This window comes from Pleurodeles waltl, chromosome 8, assembly GCF_031143425.1.
Source record: "Pleurodeles waltl isolate 20211129_DDA chromosome 8, aPleWal1.hap1.20221129, whole genome shotgun sequence".
NCBI lineage: Eukaryota > Metazoa > Chordata > Amphibia > Caudata > Salamandridae > Pleurodeles > Pleurodeles waltl.
The window spans coordinates 126,893,507-126,914,984 of record NC_090447.1 but is presented as its reverse complement, the minus strand read 5'-3'; the positions used below and the strand labels follow the sequence as shown (position 1 = coordinate 126,914,984).

The 21,478-nt window shown below is 43.2% G+C and overlaps 1 protein-coding gene across 4 annotated transcripts in view; it reads left to right on the top strand.

The window, feature by feature from the left end:
- TENM4 (teneurin transmembrane protein 4) overlaps positions 1 to 7,688 on the top strand; it is a 1,476,030-nt gene extending 1,468,342 nt beyond the window's left edge. For all 4 annotated transcript variants that reach the window (XM_069203936.1, XM_069203935.1, XM_069203934.1 and 1 more), the window contains one exon: positions 6,529 to 7,688. In XM_069203936.1, the coding sequence (XP_069060037.1) occupies positions 6,529 to 7,287 (759 nt within the window). In that variant the 3' untranslated portion in view covers positions 7,288 to 7,688. The remainder of the gene's footprint in view (positions 1 to 6,528) is intronic.
- Positions 7,689 to 21,478: the final 13,790 nt, after the last annotated feature.

The window sequence follows — 21,478 nt, the reverse complement described above, 5'->3', positions numbered from 1 at the left end:
CTTGGCCAGGCGTTTCAAAGCTGGACAAATCACACTGGACTAAATCACTGGTTGTGGCCTCATAAAAATGTACAATTTTCACCAGCAGAGAGTATTGAATTTAACAAACTATTTGAAAGGTTGCTCTATTATAATAAATTTAGATGTATAGCTGCTTAGAACTATGCTCTTTAGACCATAAACAAATAGATACTTCAGCAATTGGTCCATCCAGAAATGCTTATATTGATTTACACTAACTAGGGAATGTCCATCGTAAATCGATCTTGCGTGCTGCTGGTCTCAAAGCATTTAAAAAAAAAAAGAAAGATGCACAGCTTTAGGGATAGAAACAGTAATGTGCTTAGCCTTAGCTTGATAGTTTTGCATTTTGGTCATACATCACAGACACGTGTTCCCAACTCCATGCTGTACAGTTTATTGAACTCAGAAGGACATAAGGCAGTACCTGGATTCCCCCTGGAGACCTGCAGATTGTGAAAAAAGCTCTGCAACAGGCACAGCAACCCACTGAGTGTCCTTGCTGGCTGTTTTTGTTTTATGAATCCAGTGATCCATAGACCATTCAAATGCATTTTTTGTAGCTGGATTATGGCCCATTTGTACTTATCAGTCCACTCAATGACTAGAAAAGTGCTACAGGACACAAGCCTCTAGTGGGGGTGAGATACCTTGGGGCAGCAGTGCCGTGCAGTACGAGGAGCCATTGCATGTCATCGATAATTCACTTTTTTCGCAAGCCAGAGCAGAGTACTGAAGGCGGGCACCAAAGGCAAATATTCCCCATCCGATGTGTCAGTATTTGAAAAAATGAAATTCCACCCTGCCCGGGGTAGCCAATAGAGAATAATCCAAGCTCTGCATTTGTAAACGAATCACAATTCATATTTCAGATATTGAGGTGGATGCCAGGATATCCAAATAGCTGGTCTGATTTCCTCTTTAATATCCGTTTATATGTCTGATTCGGTGGCACAATAGGTGCAATATTATATATCAAAATGCCACTAATCCTCGAAATAACAGCAATCTCTAATCTGCAGTTTTTTGTTTGTGACACTGAGAGGTTGGGAAGAAACTGGAGCAATACAATTTTAATGCAAGGCCTGTGTTTTTGGCGCCAGTGTACTCTGCAGACCTGTAATTTATTTTTTTGATTATTGCCTGAAAGCATGCAAATTGCAATGCACAATAATTCATTGTAAAAAGAAAGCAATTTTCCCTAGGTTGGCTTTTGCTGCAATTTCTGTAATCTGTCTACACCTGCTACATCTCTATTGTTAGTTGCATTCGCCTTCGCTTGGGTTTATGTATAGTGTTTATTCAATGCGAATTCAAGAAATACACAGTTCTTTTTTTGGCTGCACATTCAGTTGTTCCTCAGCTGGTTGTCTTATTATTTTATTTTTTTAATAGAGCTCAGCGCTGCTGAAATTCCAGTTGTCAAGGTAGAAAAGCTTTTGACTCGATTCAGTTATAGTGTGTGTTTTTTAATGTTTAATAAGCTTCATTTGAGGCTATTCTGGTTTATTGTAGTTGGGTCTTTTAACTGGTTGTTCATTTTTTGAGGTTTCTATTGGTATATTATTTAATCAGTGGATTTCCCCTTGGTTTTTTTCTGATGGGCACTTGTAGCTCAATGTCAAAAAGTCACTTCTGACATTTCAGGATCATCCGTACCTCCTAGGGTAGGGTACGCCAAGTGTTTGTTGAGTCATTGCGATATGGAAAGCACACTTTCTGCCATTAATATGGCCTGGGAGTACTCCGTGTTGGCTTTGGGAGCCTTTGAAAATGAATCTGACATTTTCTTTGTAGACCTGACCATGGGTTCTGGTGAAGGTATGTTTCGGATACTGTCTTCCCATTCTGGTAATGGTACACGAAACCCAGACAAGCCATTGATCATGGTTTTCGAAAGGTGTTCTTGGTTGGATAGTGTTAGATGTTGAAAAGATTGGGTGTTACATTGTTCATGGTTTTCGGAGGATATTCTTGGTTGACCCGAGCTAGATGTTGAATATTCTGGGGATTATAGACTGGGTATCAAATTGTTCATCATTCCTGGAAAGTATTCCTGATTTGGAAGTGCCATTTACTGAATCAACTGAGTATTCATTGGTCATGGTTTGTGGAAGGTATTATTGGTTGGACCATCCTGGATGGTGTAGACCACTGTTAAATTGTTGATGGTTTTCAGAAGGGATCCTCGGTTGTGCTTGGATGTTTGATAAATGGAGTGGTGTAGACTGGGCGTCAAATTGTTCAAGCTTTTCCCAAGGTGTTCTTGGTTGGATAGTGCTTGTTGCTTAGTAGACCGGGCATTGTTGTTGTTGTTAATATTATTGTTGTTGTTATTATTAACTATGATAATATGCAAGTGGACGGACACCGGAGCATCTTGGATCTAGGAACAAACAGCAAAGCCCCAGTAGGAGCTAAAAAGAAGCAATAATAATAAGGTTACCCAGCATTAAGCAGTTTAGCCAAAAGTGTACCTGCCGTGTCAGCAAAACTACTTTCAGTGTAAAGTCCCTTTCCATACACAGATCATCTTTACACATGGTGGGTGTTTCACCCAGGTAAGAGGTTCTGCCACCTCAGCAGGATTGTAGCCCGCAGCCAAGCTCCAAGACCACCCTTCCAATTCCACCTACTCCACTCCTGTCCCCACCACCTAACTTTCTTCTCTTTTCCAAATCATACATAGAAATTTGTCAATCTCCTGCCTGACCTGGATGCTGTAGCATCTCAAGTCACCTTCACAGTACTGCGTCCCCCCCCTGCACTTTATAAATACTAGACCTCAATAATAGTTTCCCTGGAGAATTGTGGTAAAATAGCACATGATTTGCTAAATGCACAAACATGTGTATTGATAGGGATGTGTAATTCAAATTGTGATTAGTAAGTGATAACTGGGAACTGTTGGTGGAGTGTTTCAATTAAAGGGGCTTGTGTTTTGGAAGGTCACGTACGACCATAAGGAGGAGAATATTGCCAGCGAGTTCTCTTTTGCGAACTTCCTTGAAAGTTAGCCATGTTTGCAGATCTATTGCAGCCTATTACTACCTGAAAGACAACTTACTGATGCAAATACCAGAATACAGAGCTAAACCTGGACATGTTTGCATCATGGACCGCTGTATATGGTGTACTACACCCATGTGTCGAACACTGCCCTTCTGCCTCAAGGAGGATCTATAAACAATTCATTGTACTCATCCCACAACTTTTTGGAAAGGAATGAACGTGCAACCTCACAATACAAAGTGCAAATTAAGAGCAAAGAGTGGCAAAAAACACTGCCAATCAGTGAATATCCCAAAATTGCACGTAAAAGGTGCACAGACTCCAAACGTGCTGTAGAGCTATACTACTGGTGGAACTGTGCTACACAGATGCTGATAACATAACGGAAGATTTTGGTGACTCTTTCAATTTGTGGTGTGACAATTGAACACACTCTCAAAGAACTGATTTTAACTTCTGCCCCTGTCTCTGTGCACGTTGCATTTCCCCATCATTTGGAGCATCCACTTGTTCGTTACTGTAGATTACTAAAACATTAACAACATTTTACAGGGTCCAACCTTTCTTTCTGGCTGTTGAGAGAGATAAAGCATCCGGATTCCCGCATGAGTCGACCACTGGCTGCAAGGAAGGCAGATAATAGGGTCACTGTCTTTACCAGAATTGTAGTCCCATCAAATGAAAATCCTAGAATACACCAACTTCGCTATCCACATTAGTAGAGATAATATAGTTTATAGTCTTGCTTTAAGATACTAAAATTATAAATGTAATTGGTAGTATTAAAAAATCTCTCTAAAATTAGTAGCCTGGTGTCCATGGCGGCCAAATGCCACCCTATCCTGGCACTGTGTAATTTGAAAAAATATTTTGAAAGAAATAAGGTCTGTAGAACACCATGTAGCAGCTCTTTCCCCAGTGCCTGTTGGTCGAAACACTAATCTACGCAACACGCCACAAGCGCCACTGATCTGTAGGAGCCCACCTGACCCCATGGGCATTCTCAAACATAACCAGCGTGACAGCTCTCCTCCCACAGGTACACAATGCCAGTGTAAGGTCAGTTGAACTCACTCAGTTGATAAAGGTCCAGTATTCAATTAGAGACGTCCATGGGAGCGTGCATAATCAGAAGAGCTGGAGGTTGTCAGTCCGAACGTGCTGTTTCTGAGGCATCCCATGTGCAGAGCCTTGAGTGATCTGTCGATAGGTAACCTGTGATTGTTCGTCCAGAAGCAAGCAGGCGCAGGACCCGATCGAACCCATCAATAGCGCATTGCTGCAGGTCTACTGGAGATGAAGTGAGGACATCAGGTGGGGGCACCAAGGGGGGTCTTCGGTCGATGTTGCTTTAGCCCATATCCGCTCATGTTCCTGAAAAAGAGAAATGAGGATGTAATAATTTAATGCATTTATTTTTCACGGTAGCAAGGATCAAGGTACCCTGGCACCTATCTTCAAGGTTTGGCTTGCACACGGGTCTCCGGGAAGAACCCTGTGGCCAGGGGTCAAGGGACTGCATGCAGATCTCAGTAGTTTGAGGGTCCTGGAGTCCATGTAGGCCCGAAGAAGAGACACAGGGTGTTTTATGAGCACAGAAATGAAATGTTTCTCCTGCCCACTGTGGCAGTCCCTGAATCACAGGTTGTAGCTGCTTGTTAAAACTGTGGAAATTTATTTGGAAATGAGTGCTACAAATAAATAATTTGACCTCCTGTTTTTAAAGGATTTTTTGGGGGAGCACGGAAGAAACCTCAAAAACCCCTAGAGAGAATGAGAATTGAGTGTTATAGTTGCCCGCCTCATGCAGTATTTTAAAACATTATCCCAGACAGCCGTAAGCTCCCAATTAGGCATGCTTGTTCAATTATGTTTCCTTGTACCACGTTTTCGGATGCCCTCATTTGCATACATTGTTGCATTCCGATTTTAGCAATGTTTCTGAACCACATTTTTGTCACGCATATTTACATGGAAAAGAGTGTCTGGCTCTAAATGTGCAGTTGCCTTTCTAAAGCAGATTAGCAGTTTTTGAGAAGGTTGCCTGATTAACCAAGGGTTACCTTTGTGCGAAACGCTCACAAGTCAATGGCTATAGCCCTGCCCCTTAGTTTACATATGCTTATGAGCACTGGTTGCCGGCCCATCCATGATGGTAGACCTATTTCGGCGGAATATGAATGAAGCCTTTGAGGCGCTTGGTTGCAGCCATCAGGCAAACTCTCACAAAACCACGCTCTATAATGGCAAAATGACACGCATGTAAGTACCATGCTCTATAACGGAACATATAGAGTAATCCTAACAGAGAGTTGTGCTTGGCCTCCTGATTAAGGTCCCGAACTCTCAGTTTGGAGTGTTTGGGTTCACGCCCGTGTGTCACACTAGTTATATGTGTTCTTAAGTACTGGATTGTCCTAACGTAAGGTAGATGAGTGGCCATTGTGCTTTTCCAAACCTATGGCAACACAGGCCCTCCCTTGTGCTTGCAAAGATGGTAAACCAAGATGTACAGGATGCTCAAGCACCTGCTCACATGTAGATTGCACCGCACGCTGTGTGTATTTGTGGAGGCGGAAGATGACCCAGGGCTATGGCTAGTACATATGTATCTTCATCCCCTAACAAAGGAATAAACACATGAATGTGCTTATCTTGAGCCTACCTGCTACTGTGCGAGGCAGTCTGGGACCATTCCAGGAAGCCTGAGGTTCATGAGTGTTTGAGTAAAGTGTAATATTTTCTCCCACCTGCCAAGAGTAGAAATGGAATTCTTGAGGGACAGTTTTCTGAGATGTGTTCCTATCACCCCAATGCTTGCCTCATCCTCTAACAACACGTATGTCCTCTGTGAATCTATTTGAAACAAGTATGTTATTTTACAGTCTAGGTTCAACACAGCTCCAGTCCAACCACATGCTACTCTCCTAGTATAAGAATTTCGTCTTAAGTTTAAAGACTTTTCTTTACATTAATCCTTCACTTTAGATGGATAAGATGTATCTCATGTCTCCCCTCCGGCAATAAAAATTAAAAGATGATTGCGTTTGCTCATTAACAAAGTTTAAATTTGAAGAAACTCGGCTTCTACCGTGAAAAGGCAGAAACACTGAGTGGCCCATGGCTGCTAAAATTATGAGAAGGCAAGTACGCATTTGATGGCAACCGAGTAACTTAAATAGGAGTGACAATAGTCTTTTAATAATAGGCAGGGAGCTGTCTGTTTGACTGCATTGGTAATACATATGATCCAGTGGGCCTGGCTAGCGTTATTCCCCCACTATTAAAAGAGAAAACCAAATATAAAACATGTTAATGCAAATACATTTATTTTATATTTCACAGTTTAGGCCTATATGATCCATTAAAAAAAAAAAAATCGCAAGAATGTCCTTAACATTTTTTGATTATTGCATGGGGCGCTGTGATTTTTTAAAATAGTTTTGTTTTGGTATTGCCATTTTTAATCTATTATTCTTACTTTGTGTTTACTAGGCCATCCTGGGAGTACAGTGTGAAGTTCAGAAGCAGCTCAAGGCATTTGTCACCCTGGAGCGGTTTGATCAGATGTACAGCTCCAGCATCGCTGGCTGCCAGCAGGACAACCGCAACTTCAAGTTTGCAGCTGGAGGCTCTGTCTTTGGCAAGGGGGTAAAATTTGCTTTGAAAGATGGCCGAGTAACCACCGACATCATCAGTGTGGCCAATGAGGACGGAAGGAGGATTGCCGCCATTTTGAACAATGCCAACTACCTGGAGAACCTCCATTTCACCATTGAGGGCATAGATACGCACTACTTCGTGAAACAAGGGCCCTCAGATGGCGACTTGGCGATCCTGGGACTCACCGGGGGTAGAAGAACCCTTGAGAATGGAGTGAACGTCACTGTTTCCCAGATCAACACAGTTGTTGGTGGAAGGACTAGACGCTACACGGACATCCACCTCCAGCATGGCGCTCTTTGTCTGAACACACGCTATGGGACCACATTGGATGAAGAGAAGGCCCGCGTCCTGGAGCTGGCCAGGCAGCGGGCTATAACCCAGTCCTGGTCCAGGGAGCAGCAGAGACTGCGGGATGGGGAGGAGGGTCTCCGCTCATGGACAGAAGGGGAGAAACAACAGTTGCTAAACACGGGACGCGTTCAGGGCTATGATGGCTACTTTGTAATTTCAGTAGAGCAGTACTCAGAACTGTCGGACAGCGCCAACAACATCCACTTTATGAGACAGAGCGAAATGGGCAAAAGGTGACATAGAGGTTCCTTGTATTGACTTCTTGCCAAAGACCGCTACTTTTGTGGCCACTTACCTGACTGTGTTGTACTCAATCTTTTTTTTTTTTTAATGGACAAAGCGAACAAAAGAAAAAGAAGATATCTGGTTGCACTGTAATTCATGCAACATCTCCTTTTTTCCCTCTTAATATTTTGGCCTTCACACCAATGAACAGAAGGTGTTTTTGCTATCGTGTGATCACAGTGAAACTTACTGTTTCTTGTACTTTTTTTCCCTTGTGAGGAATTTAAGTGAGGAGTGTCGACGTACGTTAACAGGTACCCGGTGTGAAGTGCGAAACCATGGATGTCTGTGCTATCTTGTCTCATCAGTTCCCTCTCTTACTTGGGGCAGAGGGGATGCTATGCTCCCATGTGAAAAAAGAAGAAAAAATATATCCATAAACGCTCTGCTCTGAGATCTGAAACCATCTCAGATTTAATCACAGCCATTCACATCATCCACGTGTTGTCATATTTTTTCGTGACATCGCTCTACAAAATACATGACAACAATAAAAATAGCAAACTGGCTTGCCCCAAGCTCAGTACCCTCATCAGGTTTCGAGTGCAAATGAAAGTATTTTACAGGTGTGGATTTAGCATAGGTCTCTGCACCGTCTTTCAGTGCTTTGGTGAACACATATGACGTTTGGAACCCAACTTCCAAATCCTAACAGTGACAGACTGAATCGTGTGCCTCAAGAGAACTTGATTTTATTTTGGACATGAAGTGCTTTTTTTTCCCTGGCTCCTGCTGCACAGAAGGAAAATACAACACAAATTGTGCTGCGCTGATTGAAGTAAATGCTGCCTCCTGTTCTAAGCCCTGAACTGGAAATAATTGAAATAATTGTTGACAGTTTCTCTGTATTCTATGTTTTGTTTTAAAAAAAATGTTGTTTTATGTCTTTATGATATGTATCTGGGCAAGACGACGCCCGAAACGTAGATCTCGCCCTCCTCACGGGATTCCTGGTGATGCACAGTATATGTAGTTCACTTCATAGCTGCTGCTCTGGGCATTTGTCACCACCTTAGTGTAAATTGTAGCCCCCTCATCCGCAGTGTAAACTATAACAGGCATCCCTCCCACACCAGTGTAAACTACAGCAGGCACCTCTCCCACCCAGGTGTAAACTATAACAGGCATCCCTCCCATTGCGGTGTTAACCGTAGCAGGCATCCATCCCACCTCAACATAAACTGTAGCGAGCATCCCTCCCACCTCAGTGTCACCTGCCATAGGCATCCCTCCCTTTTCAGTGTAAACTTTAACATGCACATTCCCACTTCAGTGTAAACTTTAACAGGCATCCCTCGGACCTCAGTGTCACCTGCCATAGGCATCCCTCCCTTTTCAGTGTAAACTTTAACAGGCATATTCCCACTTCAGTGTAAACTTTAACATGCATATTCCCACTTCAGTGTAAACTCTAACAGGCATATTCCCACTTCAGTGTAAACTTTAACATGCACATTCCCACTTCAGTGTAAACTTTAACAGGCATCCCTCGGACATCAGTGTCACCTGCCACAGGCATCCCTCCCTTTTCAGTGTAAACTCTAACAGGCATATTCCCACTTCAGTGTAAACTTTAACATGCACATTCCCACTTCAGTGTAAACTTTAACATGCATATTTCCGCTTCAGTGTAAACTTTAACAGGCATCCCTCGGACCTAAGTGTCACCTGCCATAGGCATCCCTCCCTTTTCACTGTAAATTTTAACAGGCATATTCCTATTTCAGTGTAAACTTTAACAGGTATCCCTCCGACCTCAGTGCAAACTGTAGTATGTCTCCGAGCCATCTCAGTCTAAACTGTGAAGACATCTGTCCCATTTCAGTGTAAACTGCTGAGGCATCCCTCTCGTCTCACTGTAAACTGTGCCAGGGGTCCCTCGCAACTCAGCGTAAACTGTGTCAGGCATCTGTAACCACTCATAAACTATCTCATGTTGAAACAGCCATTACTGCAAACCTCATCTCTCTCACCTCAGTGTAAACTTCACCAGACTTGTGTATCTGTGTGAAATCTAACAGATATCACTTAGAGTATAAAATGTAGCATACCTCATTCATACCTTGGAGTAAACTGTAAAAGACATCCCTCGCAACCCACTATGCAGTGTAAAGCATTTCTTACAACTCAGCCAGTGTGAACCGTAAAATGCATCTATGATACCTCCCTAAAACGTAACCAGCATTTACCACTCCTTATTGTACACTGCAAAGAGAATTAATTTGATCACATGCTAAACTCAAAGAGCATCCATCAAAGTCAGTGTAAATTGTAAATGTCACCACTCAGTAAATATAGTAAAGTAGATCTCGCACCCAGTACAATCTGTAAAGGGATTCTCCATACCTGAACAAAAACTGTGACCTGCAACTCACACCTCAGTGTAAACTGTTGAAAGCATCCATCACACCTCAGTGTAAAAATGTATACTGTTCCTCACTGTAACCTTTTAGTGCTCCCCTCACACTTCAGTGTAATTGGTAAAGGCCTTGCAGATCAGTGTAAACTAAACACATCTTTCACATTACATGGTGAACTGTACCAAGCATCCCACACGTTACAGTGTAAACTACAAAAGTATTCTTCATGTCTCTTTGTAAATAATAAATGTATCCCTCTCCCCCAGTGCACACTGTAAAGTTATCCCCACACATATCCGGCACCAGGCATATTTACTGTCAACTGTTACAAGTGTCCCCCAGTCCTCCATGGTCACTCCAGAAGACACTCCGCCCACATTTATACTTGGAGAAGGCATCAAGAACACCTCCCCTCCAAGCACACAAGTCTGCCTGCAACTACTTCTGTAATTTGAGTGTAATGCCACACTAGCAGAAGTTGCACACCATACAAATGCTAGATAACATTCCAGTGTGTAGCGGTACATGCACCCCCACACCTGTTAGTATGCAGATAGTCATATTTGTGAGAAGTGGCACTGAAGCATACCAGCAGCGTACACGCGCTAGAATGTAGCACCTGTTTGCACTAGGCTGCTGCCATGTTTTGGTGCCAAGATTTATCAAGATGGCGTGATGAGGGATTCTTAGGTTTTCCATACGAACTGTATAAAATCAGTCTTCTTGTTCAGATCTTTAGCATAAAATAACATGTATACATTACCCTTATTTATTCATGGCACACCAACTTCCTATCTTGCCCTCACCAGTAGGTCACTCTTGAAGCACATGTCCTCTGAAAGAGATGATCTTGAAAAATGATGGCTTTACCCGGTAATGTGGAGGAGCCATATTGGACACAGTTGGCACTGCAATGGTCAGGTAATTACAGGGAACCATATTGGACTACATTGTAGCTGCAGTTGTTGTTAGTATTTACCCCTGTAATTGGGGGGAGGGCTAATCTTTCCCATTTCCATTATTTTATAGGAAATTCCAAGCTATGCTGAAACTCTTTTTAACTCTCCATAATGGCTAGCATCCTTGATGTCTACCACTCTGCTTTTTCTAATTGCCCTATTGGGTGTTGTTTCTTCCCTCCGCCTCACAAAATGGTCAGGCTTTAGGCATTCAGAAGGCATCAAAGGAGAAAGAGGATGAAAACATCCTTAACAGTTTAGATGAGGGAGATGGGGAAGGGCCAAATTTGAAGATGGAAGTCACGATGAAAGGCTCTTGGAACACTTGACATGCTTGCGCGAGGCAGCTAACATGCTCGTTGCAAGCAGGGCGAATCTCGCCTGCTTACTCCAAGGACATCAGATATCCATTAGATGGTGCTTTCCTTTGCCGCCTTTTGCCTTGGTCTACATTAGCGCCATCAAAATAAGTGCCCTTGTTCTGGAACTGTGTGAGCAGTGCAGAGATATTCACAAAGAGGAACTTGACACCCAGCAATGGCTGTACTAATGCTGGTTCCATTAAGAGCCACGTGTGCGATCTGTGCTTTAGCCACAGATGAGTAGACTGGGTTGAGCTGGATGTTCAGAAGTTTGTACTCGATATGTTGAGACAATTTATTGCAGATAGGAATAACTAAAAAGAAAACACTGGCAAAGCCAATAGGTCTTGTGTTGGCTGCCAGACTTTTACCTTTGTCAAGGTTTGTTTTGTTTTATCATGGTTTTGCAAAACTTTGCTGTTAGAGATTCTGCCTGGGCCCTCATCAATCTCAAAACAACATTGTCTAAAAGCAAAAATAATTTCTGGTCTAAAAAAACCTACATCCCGATAATAGTTCCTTGCACTCTGTGTATGGACGTGCTCCTTGTGAAAGAGCAGAATGCAATCACTCACAGTGAAGGCAGCCGGTGGCCGAAGTGGACTGACCCACTGACAAATGCTGTAGTGGGCAGAAGAAAAATGTGAATGACCCCATAACATGCCAACGATTGGCTGAAAGCTCTTATAAAGAAACATATTATGCATATTGGTTCAGTAAAATCAAAAGTTCATGGCTAATGTCAGACTTTACATAAGTAAAAAAAAGTTCCATCTCATCTGCACTTTCCAAATGTTACAGTGATGGAGGGCAAGGAGATCCAGGGGCATATTTATACTCCGTTTGCGCCGAATTTGCGTCGTTTTTTTCGACGCAAATTCGACGCAAATCTAACTCCATATTTATACTTTGGCGTTAGACGCGTCTAGCGCCAAAGTTCATGGAGTTAGCGTAATTTTTTTGCGTGAACACCTTCCTTGCGTTAATGATATGCAAGGTAGGAGTTCCCGTCTTAAAAAATGACTCCGATGCATATGCGTCGTATTTATACTCCCGGGCAAAAATGACGCCCGGGAGTGGGCGGGTCTAAAAAACCTGCATTAGCGCCGGATTTTAGCGCCTGGGTCAGGGCAGGCGTTAAGGGACCTGTGGGCTCAGAATGAGCCCAGAGGTGCCCTCCCCTGCCCCCAGGGACACCCCCTGCCACCCTTGCCCACCCCAGGAGGACACCCAAGGATGGAGGGACCCACCCCAGGGACATTAAGGTAAGTCCAGGTAAGTATTTTTTTTAATTTTTTTTTGTGGCATAGGGGGGCCTGATTTGTGCCCCCCTACATGCCACTATGCCCAATGACCATGCCCAGGGGACAGAAGTCCCCTGGGCATGGCCATTGGGCAAGGGGGCATGACTCCTGTCTTTGCTAAGACAGGAGTCATTTCAATGGGGGATGGGCGTCGTAAAAAAATGGCGCAAATCGGGCTGAGGCGATTTTTTTGCCTCAGCCTGACTTGCACCATTTGTGGATGCCCATACGCCATTTTCCCCCTACGCCGGCGCTGCCTGGTGTACGTCGTTTTTTTTAACACACACCAGACAGCGCCGGCGGCTAACGCCGGCTAACGTCATTGAATAAATAGGGCGCCCGCATGGCGCTTCAGAATGCCGTTAGCCAGCGCTAATTTTTTTGGCGCAAAACTGCGTTAGCGCAGTTTTGCGTCAGAAAGTATAAATATGGCCCCCAGTGTTCAAAAAGCATCTCCTTTATGGGCACCTTTTTCCATTTAGTTTTGCATTTTACAGAGCCTGTAGCCTTTAACTCCGCCTGCTTTAATTTTGGACGAGTATAATTGGAATTTAAGTTTATAATCGGAGCATGTGCCATGCTGCACAGCGCAATGCGTCTTACAGAGCTTCCCATTCTCACAGATTTCTACACACAAGTACTGACGGAAGACAATCGGTTGCCCTGTCCATGTTTATTTTGAAAAGCTAAAAATATAGAAATAGGATCTTCCAATGTGTGTTTCTTTCAATCTGGTTAAGACCAACAGGCCAGTAGCTTTCAAGCGCTTTGACGCCTCGTCATGGGTAGTAAGCGCTATATAAATACGATTACAATACAATACAATACCGACAGCATAAGGAGTTCAGAAAAGAGATGCGCGTTCCTAATGCAGCTTGATGAGTGGCAAATGTTCATGTGTTCTAATGCTGCAATGTTATGTTTTCAGGCAGGTGTATTGTTTTATAAAACATGGCTGCATAGCACACCAAGGCCCATATTTATACTTTTTTAGTGCCGCATTTGTGCCGCTTTTTGACGCAAAGGCAGCGCAAACTTATAAGTTTGCGCCACTTTTGCGTAAACACATGACGCAAATGCGGCGCTAAAAAAGTATAAATCAGCCCCCAAAATCCTAGACGTTCAATGTTTCACTATATTAGTTGCAACTTCAATTTTTCACTCGCTAGAAATAAATGTGGATAATCATTAATACGAGGAAGAAAAACAGAATTAGATATATACATATAGAAGTATAAAATGTTTACGTAACACTGTAAAACCAGGAATACTGCTTATAAAGTGCCCATAAGACCACGGCAAGATGGGTAGTTCCAAAGAAAAGTTAGACCTCTATGGAATTTCGTACCAGTGGTGTGGGACAGGATGTTGCTTTTATCACTTGTTGCCAGAAAGAGGTGAGATGGTTACAATAATCTTCTGAAGCACTGCAGTGACTTTTGTTGTCTCAAACGCCTTCCTTGGAACTTTAATTTAAACAAAAGATGCCTGCCCACGTTTCCTGCTCTCGTAGTCCCGTGATGATCCAGAGATCAGATCACTTTCGAGCACAGATGCTGGTCCACTGAATTCCCATGCCCAAGTTTATTCCATTGGTGGTCTACAGCCGGAGTAAGTGACGATTGAATGTCCCAGCAGCGTTGCATAGAAAACCCTTTACAAATATCTTATTTGAACACGTGCCCCGAAATGCATACTTATTGGGTTTTTTAAATTTATTTTTTTAAGGAGGGCAAGGATAAATTACATTAGTTTTCATGAAACATTATCTCGTGAGGGCGGCCATTTTGAATTCGTACACTACAGGGCAATCATGTCACACACTTACCTTAAAAATGGAACATGGCTAGTGGCATGGGTTCGGGTCTTTGCAGTGAAAAATTGAGGCGCTCCATCTTGCTGTCGGTGTTGCAGTTGAAAAAGGGGACTGCAAAAGCACGTGCCTCATGGCTCCTCAGATGCACCCTCAGTGTTTTAATGAGAATAACACATCTATTATTTAATTGTACATTCTTGTAAGACAGGAGCACTGCTAAACAGTTTTATAAAAATGAGATTGTTGTTCTTTGGATTTTGTGAAGTTATTTTTTTGTTGCAGCTGTCACTGTTTTTGATGTTTTTTTATTTACTGTGAATGGACGCTCCATAACTCAAAAAAGGATGTTTATGCATGATGAGAGGTTAACTTGTGTCTCTGGGAAGGCCAGAGGAGCCTACAGGAAACCTTCAAGTGAAAAGCCTTCAGACCACAAAACTGACCTGCCAAAGCATGGGTCAACCTTTCAGGTCAGTTTTTCTGATGTGACTGCACAAACTAGCACCCAGCCAGGACCACACTTTTATAAATCTGCTTCGCTAATGTGAAGACTTGCACATGCAGCCGGACGGTCTCACGAAGGATGATGGATGGAGGATGATGGATGGGTGCTGCATTTTGCAAAGTTCACCGGAGAATGTCATTACCAGGTGTACTATTTTTTTCCCCGAAGTCTGGAACTAATTTTGAGAATTTATTTTCTCAACACAATTGTGTTTCTAACACTGTATTCTTTGCTGTGTAAATAATTCAAGGCTGTAAATAAAAACGCAGATGTAGATAACTTCTAGGACAAAAAAACAATGTGACCCTGTGTAGCCTTCGGTGACAAATAAAGAATATTTTATGTTTATGCATGTTGGTCTTTGTATAAGGATTCCTAAATTACAGAAATAAGGAACAGCTGTGCATGCGGCATTAAGTGATGCACATTTGTGCAAACATAGCATTGGGTTTTTTCTTTATGCTCCATTATGAAGCCCAGCAAACTCATTAATCAGCATGAAGATTACATTCTTGAGCACTCTTTATATGTTATTTTTCAATGTCAGAAACTCTGCCATGTAGCTAAAGCTGACCGTTAGCCAGACCTTAAAATACCCAATGCCTACTCTACTTGTGTCAATTAAGCACATCTACTTCTGTTTCCCCCTGCTGATTTTAGTCTTTCCATCACCATGTTTCAAGCTTCCTTCTTACCATTCAAATTTGTGCCTGCTATCCAATTCTGCATAGCCTCTCATTCTCTTCTTCTCAATGACTCTAAATCTTACCTTTTGCTCTCACTCCTTAAACTTACCCTACATTTTCCCTGTGCTTTTCCCTCTTATCTCCCAAACAACCTACATCCACAATTTTGGCAATACCGTACATTATCTGTATAGAGTTTCTCTGCATCCTATTCATTCTAGTTACAATAAATCTGCAAAATATACCCTTTTGTTATATGCTCTGCAACAAAAGTACTTTTAACACAATACCCAACAACTGTACCTTAGATTGCTTGTCAATTCCCTCCGCTACAGTCTACATAGAATCAGGCACTTCATCTTCTCTTTTGATTACCGCTAACATCTCATGCCCCATCAGTCTTGCCTTTCTTGACAAGTCCTATCCAGTGTTCTTTTTTCAAATATTTAATTCATTGAATTTTAAGATAGAGGTCACATGACATTACATACAGTTTGTGAATGCAAACCAGGCATTTGGTGATACCGCACCTGCCAGGATTTGCCACATCAGGCACCATCCATACAATGAGTCATCAGGGAGGTATTGCACACTTTTAATTGTTCTGGGGGTGGATTGGGTCTGGCTAAGCAGTTGGTATTCTTGGCCAGTATGTGAAAAGGAGACCAACCTTTAAACAAGTAACTAAGGTTTCCAGGATGTTCAATGGAGACGAGACCTTCTCCATGATGGAGATCGCCCATAGTTTGGTAGACTGCCGTGTAGGGAGTTGATTGAGTTTTCCAGGCATCTGCTAACAGAAAGTGGTACATTAGCCTCATCAGTTAATACAGTATATTAACGTCACGTTCACACCATGTAGCTAGGGGTCAGTGGTAAATTAAAATTTTGGCTATCTTTTATCTGCTTACAACTCCTCCCGAAAGAGCCGATGCACCACGCTGGTCCATCATATGCGGATGAACAAGCCCTATTGTTGGCAGTCCCTCGAGTAAGTATAACAGCCGCTGTTTATGAAGCTTAGCTTCTTTGGAGTCAGGCATCTACATAAAAGGATCTTGTAGGCATCCACCTTATTTTACATGCACATGGATACTTTGGCTGCCCTAGTTTAGATGTTATTTCTTGACTCTTTACTAATACTGTGGTCGAGATTGCTGGCCCCTTAGACGTATATTTATGGGTAGGCAAGAGAGGGTTCACTTCTGAAGTCATGTTGATGTTTGAAACAGCCCCACAAGTCAAGCCATCGACAAAGAATGGTGAAAAAATCAGTGTCCCCTAGAACTGAAGTGAGCGACGACAAGGTGAAGGTAATTTTCCACGACGGCGCAGCTTTGTGCTGTGCCAGATTCTTCGTGTGGACAATGACATTCACGGACTTCGCGTGGACAATGATATTCACGGACTAAATATTCATGATTGACTACGTTAGTCTCCTGAGGCTAGGGAGGGAAGTGTTGATTTCATCTTGTGCTATGTCAAAATAAAGCTTACGCCCTTCACCCACCATCTCCTGTGGGGGAGATTTAATTTGTGCTGCAGATCTGCATTGGCTATGTCAAATTAGAAGCTACCCTCAAGGGCATGCAAAAGTATTATCTTAGATGGGGGCTTAAATCGCTAAATACATTGTGTGAGCTTTTGTTGAATGTTGTTGAATTGTTTTGTAAGTGTGACCAGAAGCAGGGAAAGAAATCAATCTTGCCACATTTCAGCCTGTTCAGCCTCAAGATCTCCAACCTCACCGGTCTGTCTAGGTCCTGATATGGAGGTCATATTAAGCAAAATAGGCACTGATTAACGATGAGTGTCTTGCAGGCTCATAAATCACCCCTTACTTAATTCTTTTCACCACCCATTGCAAACCATATCCTGCCATCACTTTCGGTGTAGTATATATTTCTTTTGCAACATTTAGGGCCGCATTTATACTCTGGTTGCGCCGAATTTGCGTCGTTTTTTTCGACGCAAATTCGACGCTAAACTAACGCCAACTAACGCCATATTTATACTATGGCGTTAGATGCTTCGGGCGCCAAAGTGCCCGGAGTGTGCGTCATTTTTTAGCGTGAACCCCTTCCTTGCGTTAATGATATGCAAGGGAGGCGTTCCCGTCTTAAAAAATGACTCCCAGGCCTTTACGTGGTATTTATACTCCCGGGCAAAAATGACGCCCGGGAGTGGGCGTGGCCAAAAACGGCGCATTTGCGCCGCTTTTTAACGCCTGGGTCAGGCATGGCGTTAGGGGACAAGTGGGCTCAAAATGAGCCCAGAGTGCCCTCCCCTGCCCCCAGGGACCCCCCCTGCCACCCTTGGCCACCCCAGGAGGACACCCAAGGATGGAGGGACCCATCCCATGGACATTAAGGTAAGTTCAGGTAAGTTTTTAATTTTTTATTTTTTGTGGCATAGGGGGGCCTGATTTGTGCCCCCCTACATGCCACTATGCCCAATGACCATGCCCAGGGGACAGAAGTCCCCTGGGCATGGCCATTGGGCAAGGGGGCATGACTCCTATCTTTACAATGATAGGAGTCATGTTGATGGGGGATGGGCGTCGGAAAAAAATGGCGCAAGTCGGGTTACGACGTTTTTTTCGCCGTAACCTGACTTGCCCCATTTTAAGACGCCCATACGCCATTTTCCCCCTACGCCGGCGCTGTCTGGTGTACGTGGCTTTTTTCCACGCAAACCAGGCAGCGCCGGTCTGCTTGCGCCGGCTAACGCCATTCCATAAATACGGCGCCCGCATGGCGCTTCAGAATGGCGTTAGACGGCGCAAAATTTTTTGCCGCTAAACTGCGTTAGCGCAGTTTAGCGTCAAAAAGTATAAATATGGGCCTTAGTGCTTGGGAATTAAGACATGTATATCTTGCAACTGTACAAAAAGACTTATGTTCTGCAACAATTTAGAAATCAGTGTAATTCGAGTTGCGATGCAGAGAATTCAGTAGAACAAACTTGTGAATAATTGGACAAGCCATGGTCCTGAAAGGCCAAATTCACCTGTTCAAAGTTCTTCTCAGCAAGACTGGAGAAAGGCAAGGAAAGAGCCTCCTGGGTAGCATTTAGGGCTAGATGTATCTTATCACCTACCTGTCTATGTGTGATAAAGTTTGATTGTTCATGAGAAATCAGCTTGAGTGGCACCCCTTCCAACCAATGCGCTCAGACCTTAGCAAAGATGTGGTAGACCACCTAGCCTAGCAGTTCGAGTTGGACTGTTCCTGTAAGAGAAGAACCATGGCTGATTTGCATATGGCTAGTACATGTCTGAGATGGCAAGGTGACAAAACAATGAATTAGATGGTAGCCTGAAGTAATTACCAGTGTCTAAGAATAATTCAAGTAATCCACCTATTGCTTTTTTTGGTTTCCTTAACATAGATATTTGCATCAGAGTTCAGTAATGCAACTGGCCTACATGATCCACATTGATCCTGTACCTTGCGTGGTTTCAGGATGATGATCAGTGCGGAGTCCAACATAGAAAGTCCACATTTTCCAGAGTCTTATGAGGAAATGACATCATTTCCTTGGAAGTGGAGCAGAGGCGAGTTTGTATGAAAGCCCATGGGGCAATTGTCAGGCCTTATTGCTTGGTGACATTGCTGTTGCTAGTACGGATTCTTCCTTAGAAATTGTCTTATCTAGAGATCAGATAGTGTTTGGCATCAAGTCATTCATTGAAAGACAACGAATGTCAAGTAGCCCTTCTGTCCCTTTGGATCATTCTGGTTAATATTTTAAACACCACAGTCCACCTGCGTCATTGTGCTGTACTGGACACCATAGTTGTCTCTGATCTTGCACATTAAGGATTTGGGCCCATATTTATACTTTTTTAGCGCCGCATTTGCAGCATTTTTTGACGCAAAAGCGGCGCAAACTCACAAAATACAATTGTATTTTGTGAGTTTGTGCCGCTTTTGCGCCAAAAAATGACACAAATGCAGCGCAAAAAAAGTATAAATATGGGCCTTGATGTGCTTAGGCTTTATTTTGTAAGCCAGTACATATTTTCTTGGTGTAGTTGTTTTTTGTAAAGCAGATGTGCAATAGTGTTTTTTTAGTATGGCTTCTAAATTACCTTTTACAGTTCTCAAGGCCCTTCACGCTTTCAAGAATCACATTAACTTTTATTTCATCTTTAAGGTCCAGTGTCAGCACTTTTGTCAGCATTTTTTAGCATTTTCTGAAAGATCTCAGTTGATATGTTTTCTCCTTAACCCCTAAGCTACTGGCCCCCGCCCCAACCCCCCGTGCTGAACCGTTTTTAGGCTAAATGGGGTAGTTCACGCTTAGGCCTTCATAACATTTTGGCCACAAAAGCTATCCAAACCAAATTTGCATCCTTTTTTCCAGCATCTTATGGATTCTAAAGGAACCCAGAGTTTGTGGGTTCCCCTGGAGGACACCAAGAAATTAGCCAAAATACAGCTAAAACTTAGGGCCATATTTATACTTTTTGACGCAAAACTGCGCTAACGCAGTTTTGCGCCAAAAAAATTAGCGCCGGCTAACGCCATTCTGAAGCGCCATGCGGGCGCCGTATTTATTCAATGACGTTAGCCGGCGTTAGCCGCCGGCGCTGTCTGGTGTGCGTTAAAAAAAACGACGTACACCAGGCAGCGCCGGCGTAGGGGGAAAATGGCGTATGGGCGTCCACAAATGGTGCAAGTCAGGCTGAGGCAAAAAAATCGCCTCAACCCGATTTGCGCCATTTTTTTACGACGCCCAACCCCCATGGAAATGACTCCTGTCTTAGCAAAGACAGGAGTCATGCCCCCTTGCCCAATGGCCATGCCCAGGGGACTTCTGTCCCCTGGGCATGGTCATTGGGCATAGTGGCATGTAGGGGGGCACAAATCAGGCCCCCCTATGCCACAAAAAAAAATTAAAAAAAATACTTACCTGAACTTACCTTAATGTCCCTGGGGTGGGTCCCTCCATCCTTGGGTGTCCTCCTGGGGTGGGCAAGGGTGGCAGGGGTGTCCCTGGGGGCAGGGGAGGGCACCTCTGGGCTCATTCTGAGCCCACAGGTCCCTTAACGCCTGCCCTGCCCCAGGCGCTAAAATCCGGCGCTAATGCAGGTTTTTTAGACCCGCCCACTCCCGGGCGTCATTTTTGCCCGGGAGTATAAATACGACGCATATGCATCGGAGTCATTTTTGAAGACGGGAAGGCCTACCTTGCATATCATTAACGCAAGGAAGGTGTTCACGCAAAAAAATGACGCTAACTCCATGAACTTTGGCGCTAGACGTGTCTAACGCCAAAGTATAAATATGGAGTTAGTTTTGCGTCGAATTTGCATCGAAAAAAACAACGCAAATTCGGCGCAAACGGAATATAAATATGCCCCTTAGTTTTTTTCAGAAAAATTGGAAAAAGGGCTGCAGAAGAAAGCATGTTTTTTTCCCCTGAAAATGGCATCAACAAAGGGTTTGGGGTGCTAAAATCACCATCTTCCCAGCTTTCAGGAACAGGCAGACTTGAATCAGAAAACCAAATTTTTCAAGACAATTTTGGCATTTTACTGGGCCATACCCCATTTTTACTATTTTTTGTGCTTTCTTTTAGCCTCCTTCCAGTTAGTGACAGAAATGGGTTGAAACCAATGCTGGATCCCAGACAGCTAAACATTTCTGAAATGTAGACATAATTCTGAATACAGCATGGGGTAATTTGTGTAGATCCTACAAGGTTTTCCTACAGAAAATAACAGCTGAACTAAAGAAAATACTGAAATTGAGGTAAACAAACAGCCATTTTTCTCCATGTTTTACTCTGTAACTTTTTCCTGCGATATCATATTTTCAAAAGTAATATACCGTTACGTCTGCTTGACTCTTCTGGTTGCGGGGATACATAGGGCTTGTAGGTTAATCAAGACCCCTAGGTGCCCAGAGCCAAAGAAGGAGCTGCACCTTGCAATGGGTTTTCATTGTATACCGGGTATACAGCAATCCATTTGCTGAAATGTAAAGAATGAAAAATAGGTATCAAGGAAACCTTTGTATTTCCAAAATGAACACAAGATAAGATGTTGAGAAGCAGTGGTTATTTGCACATCTCTGAATTCCGGGGTGCCCATACTAGCATGTGAATTACAGGGCATTTCTCAAATAGACATCTTCTTCACACA